This window comes from Squalius cephalus, assembly GCF_949319135.1.
Source record: "Squalius cephalus genome assembly, chromosome: 5".
Classification (NCBI taxonomy): domain Eukaryota; kingdom Metazoa; phylum Chordata; class Actinopteri; order Cypriniformes; family Leuciscidae; genus Squalius; species Squalius cephalus.
Window position 1 is genome coordinate 46948159 of NC_137126.1, and position 27373 is coordinate 46975531.

A 27373-nucleotide genomic window follows, 5' to 3' on the forward strand; every position below is an offset into this window, starting at 1 on the left:
GTAATTGTTGGGTATTCAGAATATAAAACATATATTAAAAGGCAAAGACTTCATAACAACTACATCAGCAACAAAACAGAGAACACACACACACACACACACTCACACCCCTACCTCCCACCCTCTCCTCGTCTCCTCTCTCCTCTCTCAGTTTCAGTGACTGGTTAGAATAGAAATGGCAGCTTCTGAGGATCCCTAAACGACTCTGGAAAATTAAGGAGAAATGCATCCTTTGAAATGGATTAACTGATTAACGGGAATGTCAACAGTCCCGTCGTGAGCTGTAACGACAGACAGAAGAGGAACCAGTGGCGTATATCTTTTCAAACAGCAGCGTCTGTCTGTCTATCTGTGTGAAGTATATTGGGGTAAGAGAGACGTCGATTAGCATTAGCACTGTTAGCTCCGCTTCTGCTTTCGCCCGCCCGAGCTTTCGCCCTGTTCCCGCCGCATTCCCTGCCGCTCCGCCCCGCTCTGCTCTTACGCGCTGCCGAGGCTCCTGCGGCCGCTGCTACCGCTGTGGGCTGCGGGTCATGAAAAGCTGCTTTTGTCCGAAAAGGAAGGACGCAGTGCATTTTACAGTTAAGTCAATGTGGAGTTTAATGGGTATATTACTATTTGCACAAATATTGAGAAGGATAAGGAATATTTAGTAAATTAAATTGCGTTAGCTTGTTAGCTCGACTAGGATAAGCATAGAATATCTCTAAGGAGTCTCCTAGCAACCTGCCGGCTAATGCTAATGGCTAAAATTGGGCTTCTGCCAAATGATGAAACTGACTATTATTTATTCATATTATGGACTCAATATATTATAATAACACCTAGATACGTGTATGAAATGTTTTAAAGAGTTGTGAATTGTTTAGCAGGATAGTAAATCATATTAGTTAATGTTACTGTAAAGAATAATGATTTATTACATGTTTGCTTTTGTATCTTACTTATCTGGTCATGTAAACAAAAACGGAGATGTTTCATGGTTATGAGGGAATAGAAATATGGATAAGGTGCTATATATTCATTTATTATGCAGAGCATTGCTTGTCTATTGGGAAAATGTATTTAATCTGCTTTGTAAATCAAATTTAAGAGTGTCATATTGTCATTTAAGAGTGTCTTTTAATTCTGTGTTCATGATTCAGATCAGGGTTTCCGAGGGTCATAATTCGCCTTTACACAAAATAAGGCTTAAAGAGACCTAAAAAAATTGTCCTGGTTTCCAATACATGGATAAACATCTTTAAATAAGGATTTACTTGAGATTTAAATGTAAAATGAAGCCTAGAAAACGTAACAAATTTAAGTGAGTGTTTTATGCTTAAACTTTTTTTGTACAATGAATAAAAAAGTAATAGATATCTGTTATCTATACATTAAGTTGTATTTCCAAACTTTGAAGTGTTGCTAATACTCCTTAGACATTTAATTTTAGATAGCATATTGATGTAATGTATTCTCTTCAATTTATTCCCTAAATGTTCATTACTTGGTCTTTAAAAGGTCTTAAATATACCTTCATAAAGCCTATACAGAAACCCTGCAGATGTCTGACCTGTTATACAGTGTCGGCTGTTATTAAGTTTACAGAAAGCAAGTGGCTGTGTAAACAGAGCTAATGCTGTAAGAAATAAATGCTCTCATGATTGGCTCTTTGAAAATGTTGAAATTGAATTTTCAGATCAGATTATCACCAAGATGCCTAATGAATTTGATAAGGCAAGTATGACATACCTATTTTGTTGTCAAATACTCCAGCATGGGTTAGACTAATCAGCATGTTGTTACGGCCAGAGTGTCTTCTGAATGCTGCTCTTGTTTGTGAGATTTGGAGCCGTAATGTATGATTCATTTATAGACCAAGAGCTGCTTCGTATTTGTACGATAAATGTTGATGTTGTATGTATTTTCTATAATGCTCTGGCCTGGATTCATTCCGAATTTGTGCCACTGGTGTTGACATATTTCCATATTTTGATTAGCACCAGATCTCTTTTGATTTTAAGTCTCAAAATTGTTAAATATTCTTTTGTATAGCTGTATTCATACTGTTCCATGTTATACTTTTCACCATCCACCTATACATGCATGCATACATAACTGGATGTGGCTGCTAGAACCTGTGCTCATGGATTTGATTAGTTTCCCGTGGTGATGTTTGCTTTATCCACCTGTTCAAACAAGCATGCTTTCTTAGAGAGGTGATGTAAACTTGAACAAGCAATGAAACCAACACATGCAGGGCTAAAACAAAAAAAAAGGATTTGTTTTCCTACTGGCATAGTTAACTTGGGATAGTAGATCTGATTTTGATTTGCCCTGTAAACTTTTTCACTGGCCCAGAAGTAAATGTCTTTATCAACATATTCGATGCATTTAGCAGACACTTTTACAAAAGAGGAACTAAAGCAATTAATCAAAGAGCTACCAATATTCGTAATATACAATGCCAGGTTTATTTGACAACCATATTAGGAATAACTCCAAAAAAACAAACCATGTGCGAACTGAATTGACAGCATAAATGCAGCAGTGGTGTAGCGTCTCTCAATCTGGCTCTGGGCCGTCCTTATTGTTGAGCCCTGAAATATCTCCCAGACCCCTCGGTTGGCAGTGTCTGTGCCATCTGAGGCTTCTCTGTCCTCCTGGCAGATGAGTGATATGAAAGCAGATCTGTCCCTAATGTCCGAGAGGCATCGCAGAGCCTTTCCTGCTCATGTTTCAGGAAGGATGCATCTGTTCTTTATGATAATTGCTTTGGTGTGCATTTGTTTATGAAGATTCATCATATATAGGCTACTCGTTAGATATAGCCAGTTGAAAGACCGGTATGAATTTTGCTTTATTGTGATTTATCCAATAGGACATCATTGATGATAAGGTTCCTCTTGGGGTAGGGGTAGGAAAGCCTATTGCCAATGCCAGTGTACTTCTGCCAACATTTAATTGTTAAGACTATTCTAAGACCATGTTTATTCAAGAATATGTCCTTCTTGGCTACACACATTTACATGCATTTTTATCTTTCTAAGTCCAATCTGACTGCAGATTCCAAAAGAACTGTTTTATGTACCCTAAACTAAACTAACTTCCAATCCAATTCAAATACTCATTAGCTATGAACTAATTTTCATCTATTGAAATTAATCCAGTCCAACTTCAGATTCTGAAAGTTCTGTTTATATGAATCCTAAACGTAGTAATACCATTCACATTAGCACTGCACAATTAATCAAAATCAAACCGAAATTGCGATTTGACGTTGAGTGATTATTAAATAGCAAAGGCTACGCTTTTCAATTGAATAAATATATGCACAGTGTACTGTACTGTGTTAGTGAAGAGTGTCTCTGTAAAAGCTGCTCCATCTCTGAAAAGCACTGCGAGTTTGATTCGCTTATAACGTGCTTTTGAAAAAGCAACATGCGATAAACATCTTCTCAAACTTGTAATGCGAAGCATTCTTAAATCTGTTGACCAACAAAAGACATTTAATAACATGTTTTTACTCCCTTCATATCGTCAATCGAGTTCCTTTTGTGGATTCTTATCACAGAATGAGGCATATATTATTTTACAGTATTCTATACAGTGCTTCTCACAAAAGTATAGATCACAAAAGGAACTTGATTGACCATATGAAGTGAGTAAAAACAAGTTATTAAATGTCTTTTGTTGGACACAGATTAGCTGTGTCGATTAGCATTGCATTATAAATAAACGTTATTATTATGAAAACACCCTGTCTTCATGTTTAATCAGTCAGATCGTTTCTATCTTCTTTTTATTCCGCTACAGTGCTAGCTTCGCCTTAGGGATTTCCTGAAACCATCATTATATTACTTCTTTGAGTTAACTGTTGAGTTTCTGCTCGAGGGTGTCCTCTGGCTTCCAGTGTGAATGGACAGACGTGGGTTTAGCGCTCATTAATGGTCACTCCATCCTATTTTGGGTAAAAAATATGACAAAAAATACTTCTCTCTCTCTAAAGAAATTTACATGTGTTTTCTCCAGTGTACAGGAGTTTTTCCCCAACCGTGGATGCATAAGAAGCTCATATTTCATACTTCAGCTCGTTTTTGGTTTTGCATGCCTCCAGAGTCCTGACAAATGTTCATCTATTGAAATGAATCCAGTCCAACTTCAGATTCTGAAAGTTCTGTTTATATGAACCCTAGGCTAAATGTTGCAATCACATTCACATAATTAATTACATATGCAGCCGCTGTGTATTTTAGTGCTGGTTCAGCTTGGTTTAATCTTAATTAGTGATAGTGCTGGTCTTGCTGGTTAAACTACTTTGGAGGCTCGATGTGCACAGCCCAGCATCCAGAACATCGCTGGCTATATAAATCATATGCATCAAATAGGAGGCTCCATAAATCAGAATATCAATGAATAATGAATGAATGGCTCAATAATAATGAACGGATATTGGGAGCGTTCCTCTCTTTACCCCTTTTCTCAGCTGGGTTCTGCAATCCTCTTTCAGATCTTAAACACGTTTCTACTAACTTCTAACTATAACTAACTAAGATCAGACTAGTTAGTAGAGCATATTTATAGTCATTTTAATTCAGAATTGTATAGGCCATTGCAATACAAGCTGGTTTTAATATAACAGTCAATTATTTAAATATAGGACTAATACAGTTCATATTCATAAAAACTATTTGTAAATTAAATTGTTTGAAACGGCAGCTTTGCAGTTTGTCATTTTGATTGTTGATTATATTGTGAGTGCTCTTGTTTTGTTTTGTGTTTTGCAGTGTTATAGTTTCAAAAAGTAAACTTTGTGCGAATATAATCCCATACTCAAGCACTGACGCTACCGCTTTCTGGTTCAAAACCAGCAGGTTTAAGTGTTTTCTTGCCCAGAACTGCCTTTTCTTGGGTAGAATTGAATTGGACCAAGTTGGGCATATTATGAGTTGAAAAGGGATTTTATGAAATCTCAGTGTTATCTATGATTTAGGATGTTGCAGTCTTGATTCACATTAAACTAAAATACAATATATGACTTCCTTGATTGCATTCCATCCCTGTTAACGAATGCAGTCTATTCCTGTTGGCTTTTCTCACTGTTGACTCCTGAGATCATCGTGTCACACCTTTTCTTTTTTAACACTCTCTCTTGGCTCTATAGAGTTCTCACATGCTCTTGGTTTGATCTCACTCTCTTTCTTCTCCTCTCTCTGCTGTTTGCTTGGCTGCAAGCTGCTTCCATGTGCACCAGTGATTTGACACAGCTTCTTTGTGGCTTGTTTGCAGAGCGCGGAGGGCAGGCCTGGTTGCCAAGGTTGCCTCCAAAGCGCTTAGCTTCATCCAAAGACTGTGAATCATTTGTATTCAGCTACATAACTCTTCAGATGCGCAGGAAGAACAAACCCTGACTCCAAAATCAGTTGATTTGTGAAGTGCATGATGGAGACGAGACCAGAATGCCTTTACAACCAGTAAATCACTAGCATATGTGACCAAATTGAACATTAGGCAACTAAAAACGTCTTTAATTAGCCAATGCTATTAAATTGTAGGATTTCAGTCACCTGTGATTGAAAGGCAAAAAATAAGTTTGGCACAATATAAATTAATTGCCCGCTGAGCTTTGCGCACTGTCGCCTGGCTGAGAGCGCTCACTGTTGCTTTCTTACACACACACACACACACACACACACACACACACACACACACACACACACACACACACACACACACACACACACACACACACACACACACACACAATTAACGTGAGAGAAGGAGAGAGACTTCCACTCATGCCACGTAAAGAGAATTGACACGCTTGATTTAAATGCAGGGCTCGACAATAAGGACTTCCCGATGGCCAAGAGTTATTACTGTCCTGATCGGGCCAGAGCTGCATCGTCATGAAAGTTGATCTTTTGCACATGTTTTTAATCCTTGCCAATTTAAACTTTTAAGTTATTGAAAAGCCCCAAAAGATTGTGAATTGAGCTCTCTTTCACTAACGGACAAATGCCCATCTTGGCGAGTATCCTAGTAAACATAGTCGATTATGTGTTAAGTGAACGGAAACAGTGAAGAAAGAAAATGCATGTGTAACAGTATCAGTGTACTGGATCTGTGCATTATGTCTTAAAGTGACAGCAGCCTAATATTCCTGCTGATGTCTGTGTTTTTAATGTTAATCGCACAACAAAAGACTCACTGCAAAAATAAAAAAATCACTTAATGCTCTTGACTGAATAACTTTTGTAACTTAAGAACTGTAACTTGAGTAACTGTAATAAGTATTCATCTATATTTAATATATGCAGTGTTATTTTACATTTGCTTATTCAATTTCTGTACCTAATCTAGTACCTTATATGTATCTAACTACTGTTAGATTTACCTGAAAATCCTAAAAAGCACTGTTTATTTCATTTTTAACTTTGTTCTATTGTGTTTATCTGTGCTATCCATGTAAAAAGTCAGTTCAAGTTTTCGTCCAATAGTGTTAGTGTAGTCTAATCAATAGGGCTGGGTATCGAGTTCAATACTTTTTAGGCACGGAATCCAGTAGAATTTTAATGGTAAAAACGGAATTAACTCACATACGTTAAACTAGGCATCTCGTAAAGTGTGCTTATCTTTAAGGTTAGCTGCATTAACATTATAGCTTTCCCCCTTCCCCCCCCCTTCACATTAATGTTACAGCCTCTGCTATAACATGATCTGTTCATAAAATTGGTATCAAAAAAAAGTATTGTTCAGGAACCGGTATCGAATTCATGGTATTGGTACCCTACAAATCAATAATATTACTGAATATTAAGTGTCTTTTACACTGCACACACTCATGCCTAGCAGTTTTTCCTCTACTCTTTGTTTAATCTGTTGATCTCTGTTTTCCACTTTTACCCCCAAGACTGTTTACGTTTTCGAGTAACATGTAAGCTCTTGTTCATTATAAGCTCTCAGACGCTCTGGAAGTGTTTACTCATCTCAAAGTAAATAAACAGACTTCATTATCAGAATCCCGCTAATTGTAATAGTCTTGGAATATAGATATTTTTCCCTTGAAGTAGTTAGTGTGTGAGATTAGAGGAACAGTTGATAAGGAAAGGACGTGTTTCGTTGGATGTGTTGCTTGTCATCTAGCTCAATGTTTGGTCTCCTCCCTCTTGTGCTTTCCATCTAGACTCTTGTTCTGTTCTGCAGAATATTGTTCTCTGTTCAAACATGTCTTTTACACAGTGACTTGGTTTCATTTGTCAGCTTGCCTTCATGTTTTGGCAGTGCCGTGACTGCCGTCGTGTTTTTATTCTGCTCTGCGTTGTCTCAGAGATATGTTTGGGTATCAGCTTGAGTACATGTGAACTTTGTAGTAAGTGTGTTGACTTTCAAAGATCTTTTCTATTACTAACAGTAACAAACAATATAGGTCATATTTGGCATCAGTTTATACTCGAACTAAGAGGGAATTTTAAATGAAGCATTACGGAAATGAACTGGAATTAACTAAATCATGAAAAATAGGTGTCATGCAAGATTTTGTAGAAGTCTATAGATTATTTGTGTGTTTGGATTGTATTAAACAGAATTCATTGGGAAAACAATATGCTACAATGTTGTTGTTTGGTCACATATAATAGTGATTCAAAGAACCCAGAGTGGATAGTTTTTTTCCTTTTCCAAGTCCTTAAATAAATGTTGTGAAGTTCACGTTGTGGATTGTCACCCTCATCTATAAATATGCGAGTAAAATCAACTACATTTGTTCCAGGGTAAATTCACTTAATCTCATTACATTTATGTATTGATTCAAGTCATTGTAGTGGCATTACTAGCAACTGAAATGTTCACCATAGTGTACTTTAGAAACATTATGTTTTCACTTTCTAACGAGAACTTTCTCCTTTTAGTACGTGTTTGCCTCCATTGCAGTCTGTAGTTTTTAATCACATTGCTGTATAATTTAACTTCTTTTAAAAATGGCATTTTATTAGCACATCCTTCTGAAAGTCATGCTGTTCATGGAAATCCCCAGTTCATTCCTATGGGATGTTATGAGGTAGCAACCGAAACCAAGGGTAGAGTCTAACAAAAGTTAATTTGCTTTTGTAGACAAAACAAACACTATTTAGGCTGATCCGACATGTTCTGTCAAGTGGTTCGGTGTTTAGCGTGTAAATAACAGCACTCCTGTCTTCTCAGAATTCCTCCATGATGCCTGAGGTGCGGGACCTTTCCGACGCCCTGCCAGAGATGCCCATGGACCCGATCACGGGCGTAGGAGTCGTGGCCTCGAGAAACAGAGCTCCCACCGGCTATGATGTGGTGAGTGTGTCCTATACAGTTATGCAGATGGTGAAGATAGCGTAGAAAGTGCATAAGGAAGGAAAACTCTTTGTTCCTCCAAAGCATTTGTCAATAAATGACATCTGTTCTTCTAGTTTTTGGGGGGTTTGGTGTAGTGCCTAGCATGCTGTTTCTACGCGAGACACTATAGCTGTATTTAAAAACCTAGTGAGACATAGATTGATTACGGGTTTCTCAATGGTTTCTCATTTCACATTTACAGTAATTCATTTAGCAGATGCTTATTATTTTATTTGATATAAATCAACATTGATGATAATAAAAAGATGTCTTTCTTGAAGAGCAAATCCGCATATTAGAGTGATTTCTGAAGGATCATGTGACACTGAAGACTGGAGTAATGATGCTGAAAATTCAAGTTTGATCATAGGAATGAATAATATTTTACAATATATTCAAACAGAAAACAGTTTACTGTATTTTTAATCAAATAATTGCAGCTGTACTGAGCATGAGAGACTCCTTTCAAAAACATGATAAACATCTTACTCCAAGCTTTTGAACTATATAAGGATATATCGTATTTGTACACAATATTTTCTCAAAATTCACCCCAAAATTTTGAAACACAATGTTGATTAATTTACAAGTCTGTTGGTTGATTTTGGAACTGACACGAGGGCAACTAGCACTACGGTTAATTTGGGCACGCAGAGATTATGTTATTGTGCGATAATCTGATAATGGTCAAATACCAGCTAAATAACCATATTCACCGATAGTTGTGGGCGATATGACCAAAGTCGGTATAGATGTAGTATGATAATGGTATAGAATAAACTATAGTTAATTTTGCTTTAAATAAAGTTTCAAAATTTTTGAGAATATTGAAATTTAATAATTTAAATCTCCATGTGAGGACTGTTTACATTAGACTAGAAGTGCGCACCGGCCGCATGCTTATACAAGTGACGATTGTTTACATCAGAGTGCACACGTGTTTCGCGCAGCATACGCAGTGTTTGTTTAAGCAGTTGATGGAAAATAAGCTATAATGCGCGTTCTAAAAATCTAAATTCGGATCTATTATTTTTCACGGTATTTTGAAGTGCCCTCGATAACAATATCGTGCATATTCATTACCGCGATTTATCGCATTACCGAATACCGGCACATGTCTAGTTGGATGTATTTCTCTTTAGAGTTAATATCAACAAAGAGCCCTGGAGACATGCACACAAACCATGTTGATCTCAGTTGCAGAAAATCCCTTGTCATAGTGTTCACAGTCAACAGGCTGGGAGAAATACAATCTGTCTGTGGTTTAAAGGGATGACGTTTAAAGGCTCACAGCTATGCAGGCGATATCTACGTAATCACACCACCTGAACTATCAAGAAGACGTCTTTAAGAATGTGTTTGCGTACAGTGTCAACGTTCTGTAACATCTATTTCATTTTGTCAGATCTCCCGGAGACTGTTTTCCCAAAACCTTTTGGAAAAATGCCACAGCATAGCGTAGGATCGTCAGGATTAATGTTTACATGTTGCACCTCATGAATAGCCTGACATGAACGTCACATAACACCCTAGAAAGTACATTTCTGATCACAGGCCCAGTTTCTGACGTTTTGTGCCGTACATTATTTTTTTTTTTTGCACCATTGCATTTGTGTTTTTTTGGGCAGGAACTCGCACATGATCTGGATCTACTTTGGCAACAGAAGACGCAGTGGGGTTGTTGTGTTTCCTTTAGCTGTCCCGGTCGTTGTCGTCACTCCAGCGCAGAGCTTAACAAAGCTTCCTGTGTGGATTGCGAGAGTGTGTGAAAGCAGGGTCTGTTGATAGCACCCATTCCACCCCCAAAACGTCTTCTCAAATAGCAGAATCGCTGTAGTCTACACGCAATGCATCAGAACTAGAGAGAGAGAGAGAAATCTGTTGTTTCCAACACTAACAGTGAGCTACTTGTGTCTTTCTGTCTGTTCAATATCAAACTACAGAAGTCTGAGGTTTGACTCTTGGACAACCCCTAAAATCTGTGCTCTTCAATGACTTCATTGAGTCATTACTTTGTCACATATCCTTCCGAGGTGTCTTTTAATTGGTTCAAATGAATGTAGGCATTGTTATTTGTCTGTTGTTTACAGACAATATCTATCTAATTTTAATTATTAATATCAAACTGCCTTCATTCATTTCAAATTTCCTTTAAAGATGGGCAAAGAAAGGGTTTCAATATTCATCCAATTTAGTATACAGGTGAAACCCGAAAAATTAGAATATCATGCAAAAGTTTGTGTATTTTCAGAGGGCCGACATTTCTGTATTTAAAATCCTTTTTTTTATTGATTTCATGTAATATTCTAATTTTCTGAGATTTTGAATTTGGGGTCTTCATAAGCTGTAAGCCATAATCATCAAAATTATAACTTTTGCACGATATTCTAATTTTTCGAGTTTCACTTGTACATTGGTACAGATGTTATAAATATTATTGAGAGTGTTATGCCTGACTTTTGCATCACTAATGATTGATTTATCTAATTAATTGTGCTTTCAAAGTAAAGCATCATTATTATTGTTCAGTCTTTGGCATTTAAACAAATTGAATGGTAAGCGACTTCTTTTTATATGAAGTTAGCTGATACTGAGCAGGACAACGACAAAGTTTGGTGTAATTTTACAGTTTTATTACAGCAGGAATTAGGAAATACAGAGATAGAGGAAGTACCATTTTAGCTAGCCTTGACTTCTTACCTACTGGCCTTGCATTTGCTTCCTCAAAGCAACGTAGGCCATGGGCAGAGAATCGGAAGATAGAGCTCAGTCTTCAATGGGGTCTATAAAATGTGAACACTTTTTTTTTTTTTTTTTCATGCCAAATTATATCATCAATGTGAGTGAAATGTTTGTTTGAAAAATGAACATGAATTTGCGTCTCAGTATTTGGATTGTGTCTCTTTTGCTATAATGACAGTGGCATTTGAGCTACATGAACAGATGTGATGATCATGTTTTCCAGGTTTCATAGAGCATCTTGAGCCTCAATGGAAGCCAGAACTTAAGATCACATGGTCAATGTCACAAATTTACTTGCATTTAAACCTAGAAATAGTGCAGGAAATTGAAGATGGAATTTTCAAATTCATAAAACCCTTTAAAATCACAAATTTCAAGTCTCAAACATTTTAATCCCAACATATATCCCTCAGACTTCTTTTCTGTGCACTCTCTTATTAAAATATTACTGACACTAATAGTATATCATATATTTGGTGTATAAATAAGCATATCATCATGTCCGGCCCTAAGACTTAAAGGGATACTTCACTGATTAGCATTAAGCTTTGTATCAGTAGAAACCCAGTAGTATTCTCGAGTGACCGTGCTTCCCTCCCTCATGTCCCCCTGAGACGAGAGATTTCTGTATTGTGTGTCTGGAAAAAAAACTCAGATGACGCAAAAATCTTTATTTAGCATCATCCGAGGCTTTTGTGTCCAGAGGCGAGAGACTCCAGCCAGTAGGAGGAGCTCGTCCCGCATGTGTTCAACCCGCCCATAGGGGGATCTCACCATAAAACACCGTCTTTTCAGTTTCGAGTCGACTAGTAGCCTAGCTGTATCATTTCTTCCGATACTGCCCTCTGTAACCGGTAGGCGTGGCTTGGGCGTGTCCTCGTAGGGCAGCGAAGCAAGTGCATTCTGGGAGTTGTTGTCTTTCATCCACATGAGCCAAAAATACATTTTCTGGCTTTTCTCAGTCTAGAAGGCACCAACTTCTAAAATAATTTCACATTTCTACTACATAAATGACCCAATTTAAATACACATTCATCTTTCCAGTGGTGAAATGCTGCATCAATTCAGACAGTGGTCTTTCCCTAACACTTGTGTGACATTTTACCCGCTCATTGTTCAGTCGTGTTTGTCGAGTGGCTTGTGGGAAGCCACGACTGATGGTTGGCTGTTTGTGTGGGCAGCTCATGCTGTTTATTGAGCAAGCATGCATGTTGACTGCTGTTGAGATGGACTGTACAGTTAGCGCTAACCATCTCATTGTGGTCCATACAAGCTGAATGCTTTTTTTTATTGGCAGAACTTCTCAAAAGAACTTCTTTAAAAGCCGGTCTTTTTATATCTATCCTCCTAAAATCATCACCACTAAAGGAACATCTAGATACTCCATAATCAACCTTACTAATCGACTAGTTTGTTGTACATCTAGGCAACTTCTAGAAAACATTTTGACTCTTTCTAATCTGTTGTGCTTATTATTGAGGGTAGGAATTTCCCAGAAGCCCTTGAGAAGCTAATTAAAGTCTGTTATAAATTAGGAACTCGTTTGAACTAAATCAGGCCTTTTTTTTTCTGATGGATTATTAATGTGAATAAATGTTTTGTCATATTTTGGCTCATGGCTGTCGTACTGAATAAATTATTTGTTTATCCTTTTAAGAACAGAATCAAGCAAGTAACCTTCTGCAAATGGAAAAACTAATTTTATTATAATGCATAATCAAATCAGTGTTTCTTTTCATTCCTTTTAGGTTGCACAAACCACAGATGGGATTGATGCAGACTTGTGGAAAGATGGCCTGTTCAAATCCAAGGTGACCCGCTATCTGTGCTTCACCAGAGCATTCTCCAAAGAGAACGTGAGTCATGTCTTCAGGTCTTTATCAGATCATTTCTTTTAATTATGGTAACATTTATAAATAGAAATATTTCTAGTCCAAGATGCTGATTTTTTAAAGTCGGCATGAAACGGACGTGGGAATCAACTGTTCTTCCCTATTGTGAAGTATATCTGAGTGAAACGGCTTCTCAAACAAGAGAAACTGTTGGGTGGGACTTTATTTTGTCCCGGGGAATTGAATTGGATTGTTGTGGATCGTGATTTGTCGAACTTATGAGAGTGACGGGTTGTCTCGCCCTCGCGCCAGTAAACACATCATTAGAGAAGAGAAATATGTCATGCCTAACAACACCTTATTTACAATATAGCACAACCCATTTGCTTAAACGTTATTTAGTACTGACCCACTTCAGTGGCCAAAAACGAGGATGAACTTTTAAATATCCAGAGCATGTTCATCATGACGGAGTGTTTATATAATATTATATCTTGTTAGAGTTGAAATGATCTCTGTAATATGTCACAGGATCTCTTCCTTTTGTTTTTGTTCATGAAAACAAAGCCGTTCCTCTTCCTTCTGTCCCTGCGGGGTTTAGTCTAATTCTTTCTTCTCAGGCAAACCAAAGCGGAAAGAGCTTTAAAATAATGTTTGTGGTTTTACTTTTTCCCCTGCTTTTAAATTACTTCTGTTTTTGGTGCAAGAAACCTTGATTACATTACTATTATTATGATGATGATGATGATGATGCTTCAAATATTGTATGCTAGGGCTGCACAATATATCGAAATTATTGAAATATCGCAAGTGCATATATCTCAACAGCTTGCAATAACTGGGGTCATGAACAAAGGACAAAGAGAAAATCACTCACTGCTCTTGGCTGAATAACTTTTGTAGCTTTAATAAGAATCAGTATATATTTAATTCATACAGTGAGAACTAAGCAGTGTTTTATTTTTATGTTTGATTATTCAGTTTCTGTTGTTAAATAACCCTAATGTAGGTCTACCTGAAACCCTTTTGCTCCAACTCTGAGCGAACTCTCTGCTCCTCACCCCGGGGCTTCTCAGGTGTTGCGCTAATCACTCCGCCCAAGTAGCAGTGCTTCGCCTTCTGAGAATATAGTTCCCAGTATGTATCCGGTTAGAAGATGGCTGTGTCTCATGTGACCTTGTTATTTGTACACGCTGTGACTATACAAATCACAACATGTAAATAGGAAAATGTTGGCGTTATTTTGTCACTTATTGGGAGCAGTATGCTAGTTGGAGCCATTTACCTCCAGTCTTTGTGCTAAGCTAGGCTAGCAGTGGGTGCGTCAGACAGAGTTACGGCACGCACGGAGATGAGAAGGGTATGTATGGACTTATCTAACTCTGGGGGATACGGTGAATAAGCTAAAGTCCCAAAAAGTCGGCGTGTTCCTTTAAAATAACACTTCTTATGCTACAGTAAAACACTGATGTTCACTTTCAGAAGTTGTAGGGATGTTTTCTTGTCACAAAAAGAATGTGAAACACGTATGTAGATTTATAAAATTTTAAATATATTTTTAAGATAATTTAAGTTTATTTGACACACTTTAAGCATTATCTTATCGAATATCGCATTATTTAATGAATTATCGCATTTTTCTCCAATTTCGTGCAGCCCTATTGTTTGCTTATGTGTTAGAAATAATAATAAATCTAGAGATGTGGTCTACTGACATTCTCCTGTGTCTCTCCACAGAGTCATTTAGGAAATGTGCTCGTAGACATGAAGCTCATCGACATCAAGGACACGCTGCCTGTGGGATTCATTCCCATTCAGGAGACCGTGGACACACGTAAGAGCCCACATCTCCTCTTGATCATTTACAACAGCTATTTCAGCCAGATCACAACTGATCCGTCTTCAAAACCATATTTTCTAAATTGATATGCACAGCATCCCAGGGTGGATTTGACGTTGAAATATGAATACTTTTGAAGTCTTTTTCAGAATGCTAAATGTGAAATCGCGCTTGCATAACTAGCTGCGTTTGTGTTCACATACTTGCGTTTTGTATATTTCAGGCTTAAATGTCATAATTTCAAACTCTCATGTTTGCACAGACACTCAAGATATGAAACCGTTATCGTAGCTTAAATAAAGCAGTGACACTCCAGACCAGAGTTAAAGAGATGTTTGTTTGTAGTTGCTAGTAGAGCTGGACCTCCATTGTGGATTTAGTTTCTCGTGTTAAATAATTAATCGATTGTGTGAAATGATCCTCTTTCATTCCCAGCGCTGACCTCGTTCTGTCTATTTTCTCTTTCTGTTGTAAACTCCATCTCCCTTTCACTTTCTTTAACATGTCCTGTTCCTCTCTCTCCAGAGGAGCCGGCGTTCAGGAAGAGGAGGTTATGTATTAAGTTCATCCCGAGAGACTCCACCGAAGCTGCCATCTGTGATATCCGTATCTTAGGACGCTCCAAACAGGCGCCGCCACAGTATACGTTCATAGGGTCAGTTACTCTACACAACAACTTGAGACCTAGACTGACTTCCTGATATATTTAAAAGACAGTTTGGAAGTATTGAGTGAGAAAACGAATAGTATTCTGCGGGTGGGCAATGTGAAATTAAACAGCATTAGGGAACATAAGCGTGACCTAACAGCTTTAAGATTTCAGAAAACCCCATGGCATTTGATGAATTTAAATGTTTTAGTGTGTGTAGATAAATATTGCTGTTATATTTATTATATGTACTTTATTTAATAATAATGATAATATATTAGAATAATAATTTATTAACTGTATTTTTATGTCTTTGAGTCATGAGTTTCATGATTAAATATTTTTCTTCCGTGAATGAACTCAACATATATATTTTAATTTTTAAAAATACATGTATATAATATATAATTAATATAATACAATATTGTGTTATATTAATAATAATCTTTTTTTATATCCTTTTTTACTTCTGGTAAAAATCTATGATCTAACCTAACTTTTTTTGGTAATTTATGGTTCCTCTGTGGAAAAAATGTTTTTCTTAAAACATGCAGGTGTCCCGTTATCATTCCACTATCTGAAAAATATATATAATTATTAGAGCAATATTCAACATCTTTAATATTGCCATAAGCCTGAAACCTATTAAGACACCATTGTTTTTAAGTATTTTTCAGCCTGGAGTATCTGGAGATCTCTGGCTGTACTTTGAGATCTCAAAAGCGCTTTCTGTCTTATATTACTGTCATATATTCTGATATATGTGACCCTAGACCACAAAACCAGTCACGAGTCGCACGGGTATATTTGTGGCAATAGCCAACAATACATTGTATGGGTCAAAATGATAGATTTTTCTTTTACGACAAAAATCATTAGGATATTAAGTAAAGATCATGTTCCATGAAGATATTTAGTAAATTTCCTACCGTAAATATATAAAACATTTATTTTTGTGAGTGAATGCAGCACAATCGCCAACATAAATGAACAACTTTAAAGGAGATTTTCTCAATGTTTCGATTTTTTTTCACCCTCAGATTCCAGATTTTCAAATAGTTGTATCTCGGCCAAATATTGTCCTATCCTAACAAACCATACCTTAATGGAAAGCTTATTTATTCAGCTTTCAGGTGATCTCAATTTAAAAAAAAAATGTACCCATGTAACTGGTTTTGTGGTCGCATATTCTTATTAAATACATCTGTGTTTTGTGTTTCTGAGTATTTAATTTATCCTGAGTAAATCATTTACAGTTTGGTGAATTCTGTGTTTCCTCTTAGAGAGCTGAACAATATGGGGATCTGGTACCGTATGGGAAAGGTGCCACGGACCCAGGACTCTTCACCAGTACAGAACAACTCCTCCACCAACACCACCAATAACATCCAGACCGTCACCAACAACTCCACTCCAGCGCCAGTCATGCCCAAGTACGTGTTTGTGAAGTGTGAACCGCGTTCGTAGCAACAGCTGCAGAATAGAAAGAGAGAGACTGAGTCAAACTGAAAGGAGGAAGAGAAACATGGAGTGGAAAAACACTTTAATTAGCAGATGCAGCATAGCATTCTTTAGATTCTGGAATAAACGAGGTTGTGGTTTTTCAGGAAATTCCATAGTAGTTATAGTATATCCCATATAGTTCCAATATATGTTTTTCCAAGAATCTTCAAGAAAGCTCAAAGATCAGCATTTATTTGAAATAGAAATCTTTTTTACATTATAAATGTCTTTACTGTCACTTTTGATCAAACAGTATTAATCAAATTAAGAAAAAACATGCGGTTTTCCATGATATAACTGGGCTAATGAAATGTTAAAGAGTGCTTTCACATGCTATTCTTGTGTAAATTGTGTATGTTTACGGGCTTGTTTGTGTCTCAGGGTTTTGTACGCCCCGGAGCTTTTTCTGACCCAAATGGGGAAGTGTCTGTTCCAGCTGTTTCCCTCTCATGATTTCCTCTCTGTCTGTCTGCTCTCTTGATACGGTCTGCCTGTGATCCTATTATATATAACAGGATACAACTGCAGTGAAGTCACATAACCAAAAATGCATCGCAATAAGGGAGTGACCGTCTCTGTCTGGTCCCTGAACGCATGTCTGGGAAACAATGTAATTTACATATCGAAATCTTAAAGGTGGAAATGGTCATGTAAAACCAAATGTGATGCATGAACCCTTGACTAACATAAGTGAACACTTACGGGATAGGGTTAGATAACAATTGGACATTATAAGGGAAAGATTATAATGCTATAAATTCAGTCACTTTAATTCAAGTCAGTTATCTTTACCACTTTACAAACGGAGAGTAAAAGTGGTTTAACACAACTAAATTATTTTTATATCCACCTTTTCCCTACAACCCTTAATATTTTGCATGAATTATGGGAGTAACTTTCATTCAACTGTAAACAATCAGCGAAAGGTTTGCTCTATGAACGCAGTAATTAGCATTTTCAAAAACTGGGTACAATCAGTGAGATGACATTATTCTACTCACCCTTCAACCATTGAACATTAAAAGGACATTTAAAAGTGTAAAAGCATAAAAAAATTACTACAACAGACCATGAATAACCCCAAAAGCTCGATTATTTCCGCAGCAATATTAAAGGGGTGGTTGATTATGATTTCACTTTTTTAATTTAGTTAGTGTGTAATGTTGCTGTTTGAGCATAAACAACATCTGCAAAGTTACAAAGCTCAAAGCAAAGGGAGATATTTGCTTTTAAAGAACAACTGGTAGAGACTACACCACATTTCTCCCGGGTTAGTGACATGACCAAACCTAAAATGTACACAAACCCCGCCCCCGGAACACGATTTATAGATTATCAAGACTAATCAATGTGCTAATCACTGATTAGAAGATAACTACACATAAACTACATAAATTCATCAACTAACCATTCAGAAATGTCCTGTTGCTTCTACATGTTGTCACTTCTTGAGTCTCTCCATTATTGTCTGACTCCGGTTTGAACAAAAACATTGACATTTTCAGTGCATTTCAGTGTGAGGTAAAAAAACACAAGCTCTTGAAGCTCCGCCCTCTGTGCCGGGAGCAGCAGCTCATTTGCATTTAAAGGGACAGACACAAAAACGGTGCGTTTTTGCTCACCCTGAAAAATTGACAATTTTAACATGCTATATAAAAATATTTTGAGCTAAAACTTCACATACACACTCTGGGGACATCAGAGACTTATTTTACATCTTGTGAAAAGGGCATTATACCCCTTTAAAGGATGTGTTAAATATCACTACAGTAATGTATGTCTGTATTATGTAACATTAGTTGCCTTAATCAAAAGTGTTCATTAACTGGAACACTGAGTGATATTATTTCAAAGCGATTTCCATCATTTGACAGATAATAAATATTGTATTTACTTGCTTTAGAAACATTGCAGTAAACACTGCATACATGTGAAAACAAACCTGGAAAGAGACGTGAGGATTTGGGGAATAAACGAGAGATTCTTAGTGCATTCCAGTGATTTATTCATGGGATCTATTGTAAATTAAATCAAGAGAGCAGATCACAAATGCGCAGAATATGTTTGTCTTTTTCATACTGTTACAGCAGAATACAAAGGAAAAAGAAGGAAAGAATATAATCAGGAGGAAAATAATGCAGCGACTGAAAAAAGCTCTTGCCATATTCTTGTTATACCAAACGTTGGGAAACGTCGGATGAGGATTATTTGTAGTGCAACCTTATGATTTGTTTCAGTCGTCTTGAGTGGAACTTCCCCAAATTGGAAGTGCCTCCCATAATCTAAATCACAGATGGCTTGTTCGGAAAAAAGATAGGATAGATTTGTTTGTTTTGTCATGATTTGGTATTAAGTGTGGAGTTTCCCTTACAGCTGCCAGCAGAACACCTACATACTGAACGCATCAGCAGAGCAGAAGTCATGTGTGCGGTGGTTTAGTCATGTCATGAGTGTTTAATGGTGGGTGTTGCACATGAGACCTACAGCATTCTCCTGTTATTAAGTGGATCTGTAGTGTATGCACAGCTTTATCTGAATGTGGGCTAGCAGCAGGGATCATGTTACTGGAGCAATTGCTTATGTTTCATCCTGAAAAATACCGGTTTCTAATGCTTAATGTGTGTGAACACTGAATTGATTCCTCTTTCACATCTCCTTGTACTTGAACGAACAACACATACACACAAAATTGTCAAAATACCCGTCTTGGCAAGTATTCACATTAACATTGTCAGTTATGCCTAAGTGAACGTAAACAGTTGAGAAAGAAATCGGATGTGTATCATTATATTGGATCCGTGCATTCGGTCTTAAAGTTAATTTTTTCGGTCTGAATTTTTTTTTCTTGCTGATCTGAAAAATTATGCAATCCATGACTCAGAATCCATAATATGATCTGAAACGTGAGTTTTGTGATTTGTTGAACCACTAACTATAATAGTATACATTGCTAAAATTCTTGCGTTCAAAAACAGCTGTATGTAGGGCAACAGAATGTTTTATTAAAAAGCAGTAGTATTTTTAACTTGTCACGTCATTGGCCGTTTCCACAACTGGCGCATTTGTTTTGGAAAAAGGTGCGTTTTCTCCCTCAGCTGGTTCGTTTAGGCATATATGAACACCGGCAATCGCGCAATTGCTCCGAGATCAGCTGAATGAGATGGTCTCGGCCAGATTGAAAACGAACCATTTCGGTTGAGGTGAGAAAGCAATCCAACCCAACGGACCAACAAACCAAGCGCTATCATAATTCATAACGGGAAATGTGTTTTATAAAAAGCAGCAGTGTCTACATCTATGCCTCTTCATCTGTGTATTATATCAGTGCATTGAAAGAATGCTGTCCCAACGAAGCCTTGATTCCCACTCTAACTGCATTAGAAGTGATATATATATCATTTTAAATGTAATTAAATATATATAATTTAATATATATATATATATATATATATATATATATATATATATATATATATAAAAGCGTGTCACAACAGCTATAGATGAATCTTGATGAATGACGCAGAGGAACGTAAACAGGTGAAGTCTGACCAATAAGAGGACAGATTTACTCACATGTGACTTGCATAAACGCATGTTAGTACGCTTTGAAGTGTTGCCTTGTGAAAGCGAGACAATCCATGAGGAAAATGCAATATTGTATTTCAAATAAAGCCCGTTTCAGAACAAATCAAATGATCTACAGGTCTGAAAACGCCCTTAAACAACACTCATGGCGAGATGTGCACAAGACATTTCTCTGAGAGGGTTTTCTAACAGCTAAAGCTATTTAAAGATTTGCCACTAAAACAGAAATTCTACTGAAATAACTACTGAAAATATCCTTAAAAAACAAAAAATGATAGACAAAATGTACTGAAAGGGTCTAGCATCATCCAGCAAACAGGATGTAGATCTCCTCATGTGATCTGAGACAGAATTATCATAATTTGCATGACTGTATTACGGATGCAACCTTCAGTCTTCATCAAGGTTGTGAGTCAGATGAAAGATTGGCAGGGACATTTAGTATGATTTAAAAAGCAGCCGTGTTTTTTTGTGGTTTTTTTACAGCTGATGAGACACAAACAACTCTGATCATTTTGAGGTTGAAAGAAGATATGTTGAATACTTGTTTGGTTAAGTGATTAAGTCTTTTATTTCTGTTCCTCCATAGGCACATATCCATGACCCTGCCGGCATGTTTCAGAAAAAGCACAACCAGACCAGACTTTGAACACCAGAACTCCAACCTCTATGCCATCTCTGGTACCAGAAACACACAAAACACAAACTGAACACCTTCACAACCTCTTCAATATCCCATCAGTGCAAACCCATCAGTGACCACCAAAGAGAGAAATGTTCCTAGAGCTCCAGTCTAGAAATTCACATGCTTTTACAAATTAAAGGGATATTTCACCGCTGGAAAGATGAATGTGTATTTAAATTGGGTCATTTATGTAGTAGAAATGTGAAATTATTTTAGAAGTTGGTGCCTTCTAGACTGAGAAAAGCCAGAAAATGTATTTTTGGCTCATGTGGATGAAAGACAACAACTCCCAGAATGCACTTGCTTCGCTTCCCTACGAGAACACTCCCAAGCCACGCCTACCGGTTACAGAGGGCAATATCGGGAGAAATGATACAACTAGGCTACTAGTGACTCGAAACTGAAAAGACGCTGTTTTATGGTGAGATCCCCCTATGGGCGGGTCGAACACATGCGGGACGAGCTCCTCCTACTGGCTGGAGTCTCTCGCCTCTGGACAGAAAAGCCTCAGATGAGCTAAATTATGATTTTTGAGTTATCAGAGTTTTTTTTCCAGACACACAATACAGAAATCTCTCGTCTAAGGGGGACATGAGGGAGGGAAGCACGGTCACTCGAGAATACTACCGGGTTTCTGCTGATACAAAGCTTAATGCTAATCGGTGAAGTATCCCTTTAAATTAATAATTAATTCATTATAAAGTAGTAGAAATAATCAGTAATGGAGTTTACTCTGTAAGTTTACTCTTTCTAACTAAAAAAAAGTATCGGCTATATGATATATGGACTATGTAGTAAGAAGAAAGGTAGTGTATTATTATTATATATCAGATGTAATGTAGAATCTGCTTGAGTTGAGATCTCACATTTGAGATGAAGGTCAGTGAAAAAGGGCTCGGTTAAATTTGCATGTAATAATCCTCTGTCTGAAATCCCATCAGCACTCTCAGTGTCCGTGTGGATTCATAACTGCTGTCATTAGGGATGTGATGATAAACCCTTCTCGAGGTGGAATCTGTTTAACTCTACCAGATGGTGTCAGAATATCTCTCTCTGTTCTGAGCTCTCGTTCATCACCGCACACATCCGTGAAGAAAAATGACATCTCCGTAATGATTTAGTTTTATTTACATTTATCATTTAGCAGATGCTTTTATCCAAAACAACTTACAAATAATTAGGCAATTTGTAGTAATTTGGTTGACTTGTCATTAGGCCTTTCGCGATTATTGATTAATCATCTAATTGTGCTTAATCAATCTAATCGTAATTGAGATGTCTGCGATAATTGTGCAGTTTAAAGTTCATTTATCACATTCATAAATCACATTTTGCCAAAGGATTTTGAGAAAAAAAACCCCACCATTGTAAAGCATATAAAGATAGAAAAAGGTCTTCCTTCATATGAAATGAAGCTTTGTTGGTTTAATCAGACTTTGTTATATTATATTATATTATATTATATTATATTATATTATATTATATTATATTATATTATATTATATTATATTATATTATATTATATTATATTATATTATATGGTCTTCCTTCATATGAAATGAAGCTTTGTTGGTTTAATCAGACTTTATTATATTATATTATATTATATTATATTATATTATATTATATTATATTATATTATATTATATTATATGGTCTTCCTTCATATGAAATGAAGCTTTGTTGGTTTAATCAGACTTTGTTATATTATATTATATTATATTATATTATATTATATTATATTATATTATATTATATTATATTATATTATATTAATATTCTCCCACGATTCTGAATAGACAACTACACAAAATAACATGTAATTAGAGGTTCTGACAAAATATTTATTGCTGCAGTTTATTTAAAAATATTTGATTAATTTGAATTAACTTTTTTTTTTAAATGACTCTCATAAAGACTTCACTTGTTTCATTACTGGATGAATCAGTATTTTAATGACAAATACATTTTTTATCACTTGCCGCCACCTACTGGTGTGACGATGTAATTGATACAATCTTTATTTGAAGCATAAAGTTGCTTTCAAAAGGTGATTTGCTCTATTTTGATCGCAACCGTAGACATCAGTGTTTATATCCTAACTATAATCTTTTATCCCAGTACTTCTGTGATCATTTGAATTATTATAACAGAAATAATGATACTGTGTGGTATTTATACATGATAACAGCTCTCTCTGGATCAACGACAGCGCCAACACAGATCTCGCTGTGATCCTTGTGATCGCGATCTTTAAACGACTAATCGTGCAGCTCTATATTATATTATTAATATATAAATTTTCACAGCAGTTAGAGTAAATCATGTGGGTTTATTTTGTTATCATTTTTATTATTATATTACATACGATTCCAAGTATCAGAATAACATATTAGGCTTACACTGTAAGTGACACAAAATTGAATCATTAATCACTATTTATTTGTTTAATAATGAATCATCAGCACAAAATTCATGATCGTGCGTGACAGACCCTACTTTACATAGCCATTCGAATTTTATTTCGTAGAATGATTTACTGCTTTATTATAGTTAACTCTTTCTAGTGTGCACTATTTATTTCTGATTTCTTGACTTCTCAGCTATGGATGGAGTGCCTTTCATGATCTCGGAGAAGTTTGCGTGTGCCTCCAGTGACGTGAGTCAAAAAACACAATACTTCAAAGCTTCCATAGGATAAAAAGTGTTATAGGTAACTAGTGCAAGAGCTTATATGGACATTGAGGAGAATTGTGTGTGTGTGTGTTTCAGTTGCAGCAGGTTGATCTAATGGGCATCAGAATCAAATCACTTGCAGAGATTGAGAAAGAGGTGAGGATCTGTTGAGTTTCAACCATGTGTGCTTTTTTTGTTTCCATTTTAATGTATATTAAATGTATAAAGAATATTATGTATATATGAAAAGGCCTCAATGCACTATAGTTTTTTATAGTTGTTTTTTATTTATTTATTTATTTATTTAATATGGACATAGCAATAACATTGGACAAACCAGATGCATTGTTTAAAGTGTTATAGCACATGTACTAATTTTCAACACCTGTCCATAGGGGCTTTTACAACAGATAAAGACACATTGTTAAACAAAACGAGGCACATTTTACACATGAGAACAACTTTGGCCCGATTTAAGCCACTGTTTGAGCTCTCTGGTAAAGATGTTAATATTGTTCTGTTATTATCAATAAGTAGTTCATTTGTTTATAGAATATTGGTGTGTTTTATCTTGTTGCTGTCGATACTGTTTTTATAAAAGCAATATCTTTTTTAAACAGGACACATTTAAAAGGCTGTGCATTACAATGATTAGTGGTTATTGATTACAATGAATGGAGGATTTGACTAATCATTTAGTAAATATATGTTCTGAAAATGGAGTATTTATTATATAAGTCTAGTTGAGTTCCTCATTCATTAAGGTTGCAATACATTGCTCAAAAGTGACTGTAAACTCATTTATAATGTTGCAGAAGATTTCTAGATCAAATAAAACAACAAATTGATTAAAGAATCCTGAAATCCACAATTTCAACATTGATAATGTTTCTTGAGCAGCAAATCAGCATATTAGAATAATATCTGAAGGACAAACACACTAATATATAATTTCATGTAATTAGTTGTGAAATGTTGAGAGGTGTGTGTTGCAGTACCGATGTGTGAGCCACTAGAGGTCAGTGTTTGCTATGAAACACTCTCAGATGGGTGTGTTTATTAACTCTTTCTGTCTGGATATGTTTGTGTCAGTATGAATATAGTTTCCGGACGGAGCACAGCGCCGCGGCCCGTCTGCCGCCCAGTCCCACCAGAACTTCCCTGGGCTCCGAGGCCTAAAGCTCACTCGCTGGAGGAAAGCCGGAGAGGACTTCTGAAGACCTGACCTGAGCTGAGACTCACACACCTCTCTGAGATTAAAACAGAAACCCACCAGAGGGCAAAATCACTTTTCTCCATACAAAAAAAAAATTAACAAATGTCATTTCATGTGGTCAAGTTCAGTCTCTCTTAAGTTGATGCTGCTTTTTCATAAAGAGCTTCGGATGCTCCTTCTCTACAGCGATCGATCAAAACCACTACAGTGTCGTAAAGTGAGTGGGAAAGGCCTGTGGAAACTCCCGTGCTTTTATCATGCGTTGCGTATTGACTTCTTCTGGCTGCTGGACTGAGAAGCTGTTACTGTTGTGACTTCATGAAGGGTCGGACTTGGACGTGCCCTTGAAAATTCACATTTGAGCCCCAAAGTCTGCGCTCGTACGGCACGGATCTGGAAGAGTGTATTATTTTTTTTGTATCTCGCCTCTTTTTGTTCATTCGCTTGCTCGGTTTTATTTCGATCGCAGCAACTGCATGACTCGTGTTTTTGATCCGTTTGGAAATGGAGCTCAGATCACTGCACTGTTACAGCATTTCAATATGTGTGTGTTTGTGTGGAAAGAGAGATTAGAGAATAGGAACACTCCAGCTCTGAGCGAGCCCTTGTACATAGACAGCCGATGATGAATCAGGAATGTGCTGTTTTAGAAAATGTGTGTTACTCGTTTTCCCTTTTTCGTCTGTGTAACATCCTTCTTGAGCGGATCTACTCCGGTCACCACTGATCCAGTTTTAACTGAGATTCGACTCTTTCTCAGTCTGTGATAGTGTTCGATGGTGCTCAGGCACTTGGATATTGTTTCTGCCAGTCCATTTGTGGCGTCTGAAGTTTATGGTGATATTTTTGTGACTTTTTTTTTTTTTTTTTTTTTAATAAACCAGTGAATATTTCTTCAGTCATATTTCACCCCAAGATCTAAAGAAAAAAAATAGAAATTAAATTTTGCATAAAGAAAATAAAACCTATTTTTAGGACCTGAAGTGTGACATTTTCATGCAAATTTTACTCAAATTTCATTACTGAAAAATATTTTTAAATGGTTTAAATTCTGTCAAACAAATTGTACACGAGGTAGGCTTTGTAATTTAAATTAAATTTAGTTTTTTTTCATATCACATTCAATTATTTTATTTTTTCATTGAATATTGGTAATGAGACTTTGGAGCTCTCATGCTTCTTTATGCAAAATACAATTTCTCATTTCTTTCTTTCGATTTTCAGGGTGACCTGAAGAATTCTTGACCGTTTTCGTGAGATTCACCTGATTATTCAGAGCAAATTTAGTTGTTAGCCGTTTTAATTTTAGTAAACCGCTCAGTCGGTTTACGAGTCGGCCTCTGCTGCTTTTGTTGGATATGGTGACGATTATGGGTGAAAGTACAGTGTTATTATTTCTAAAAACGGCAATCTCAGGTGAAAGTGTTGAGCTTGGAAACATTCACGTGTCTGAGTCCATTCAGATGGTTTGACACCTTCACTGTGAGACTTTAATCTAACACTCAGATGGGTTTCTATTGCTCACGTTGTGGGTAATAATGTTTAATAAGCAGCTATATTGTTACATGTTCTAACCACTATTGTGACTTTTATTATGTATGATTTCAAAATCTGAAATTAACCACCTCTTTGTATTGTTTCATGTCTGTGGAAGTCGATATCTTCAGACCTTCACACCTGATCGTCCAGGCATCCGTCAAGCCTGTTTTCAGATCCAAGGCCTCTAATCTGTCTGGAAAACTTAGTTTTTATCTAAATAAAATCAGAACAAAAATTATAGTTTAACAACATCACATCTGGATTACATGCTGATGTTGATTGAAATTTCTTCAGTCAATTCAGGCGTTTATTTAACAGAAAAATAAGGCCCTATATGAATGCATGCAGCGTTATCTATTTTTTCAGCATTAAAATGAGGATTTAATTTGCTGTTTCATAGTTCTCTTTGATTTAATTATTTAATGATTTTATATGAAGACTAATTTAAATGTTTAGGAATGTAGCTAGTATGTTGCCCCAGTATTTTTTAATGTTTTTTTTTTTTTGGGAATAGTTGAGTGTGTTTTGCAAGTTTGGTCATGCAAACAAATACAATAAAAGATGTTGAGTTACTGCACTGCGTTAATAAACTCCTGTTCACGATTTTATAAACCGTTCAATGTTTATCATCAAATCATTGTTTTGCCTCTAGATGAGTAGTTGTGTGTGTTTGACATTTGCATTGTCTTTATTGTATATATTGGCTGCTGGTTGAATTTTGTGCTTTATTACTCTATAAAAAATACCGTAAACTCTT

General features: G+C 36.3%; 1 protein-coding gene across 4 annotated transcripts; it reads left to right on the top strand.

Annotated features, from left to right (window-relative positions):
- The first annotated feature begins 84 nt into the window (after window positions 1-84).
- Window positions 85-27373, top strand: mvb12ba (multivesicular body subunit 12Ba). Of its 4 annotated transcripts, XM_079871265.1 has the most exons (11): window positions 85-581; window positions 1682-1719; window positions 8185-8307; window positions 12840-12947; window positions 14661-14757; window positions 15289-15418; window positions 16696-16845; window positions 21090-21181; window positions 23789-23844; window positions 23958-24017; window positions 24954-27373. In XM_079871265.1, the coding sequence occupies exons 2-11, from the start codon at window positions 1699-1701 to the stop codon at window positions 25038-25040; spliced, it is 924 nt and encodes a 307-aa protein (XP_079727391.1). In that variant the 5' UTR covers window positions 85-581; window positions 1682-1698; the 3' UTR covers window positions 25041-27373. The 4 variants fall into 4 exon arrangements, with proteins under 4 accessions (XP_079727391.1, XP_079727392.1, XP_079727390.1 ...); XM_079871266.1 differs by lacking the exon at window positions 1682-1719 and having other exon boundaries at window positions 142-368; XM_079871264.1 differs by lacking the exon at window positions 1682-1719 and having other exon boundaries at window positions 150-581.

Excerpts from the sequence above, each read along its gene's own strand:
- mvb12ba (XM_079871264.1), top strand. The coding sequence starts at position 534 with ATGAAAAGCTGCTTTTGTCCGAAAAGGAAGGACGCAGTGCATTTTACA. Across the intron at positions 15,419-16,695 it reads CCACAGTATACGTTCATAGG|AGAGCTGAACAATATGGGGA; the intron begins GTCAGTTACTCT and ends GTTTCCTCTTAG. Across the intron at positions 24,018-24,953 it reads TTGCAGAGATTGAGAAAGAG|TATGAATATAGTTTCCGGAC; the intron begins GTGAGGATCTGT and ends TGTTTGTGTCAG.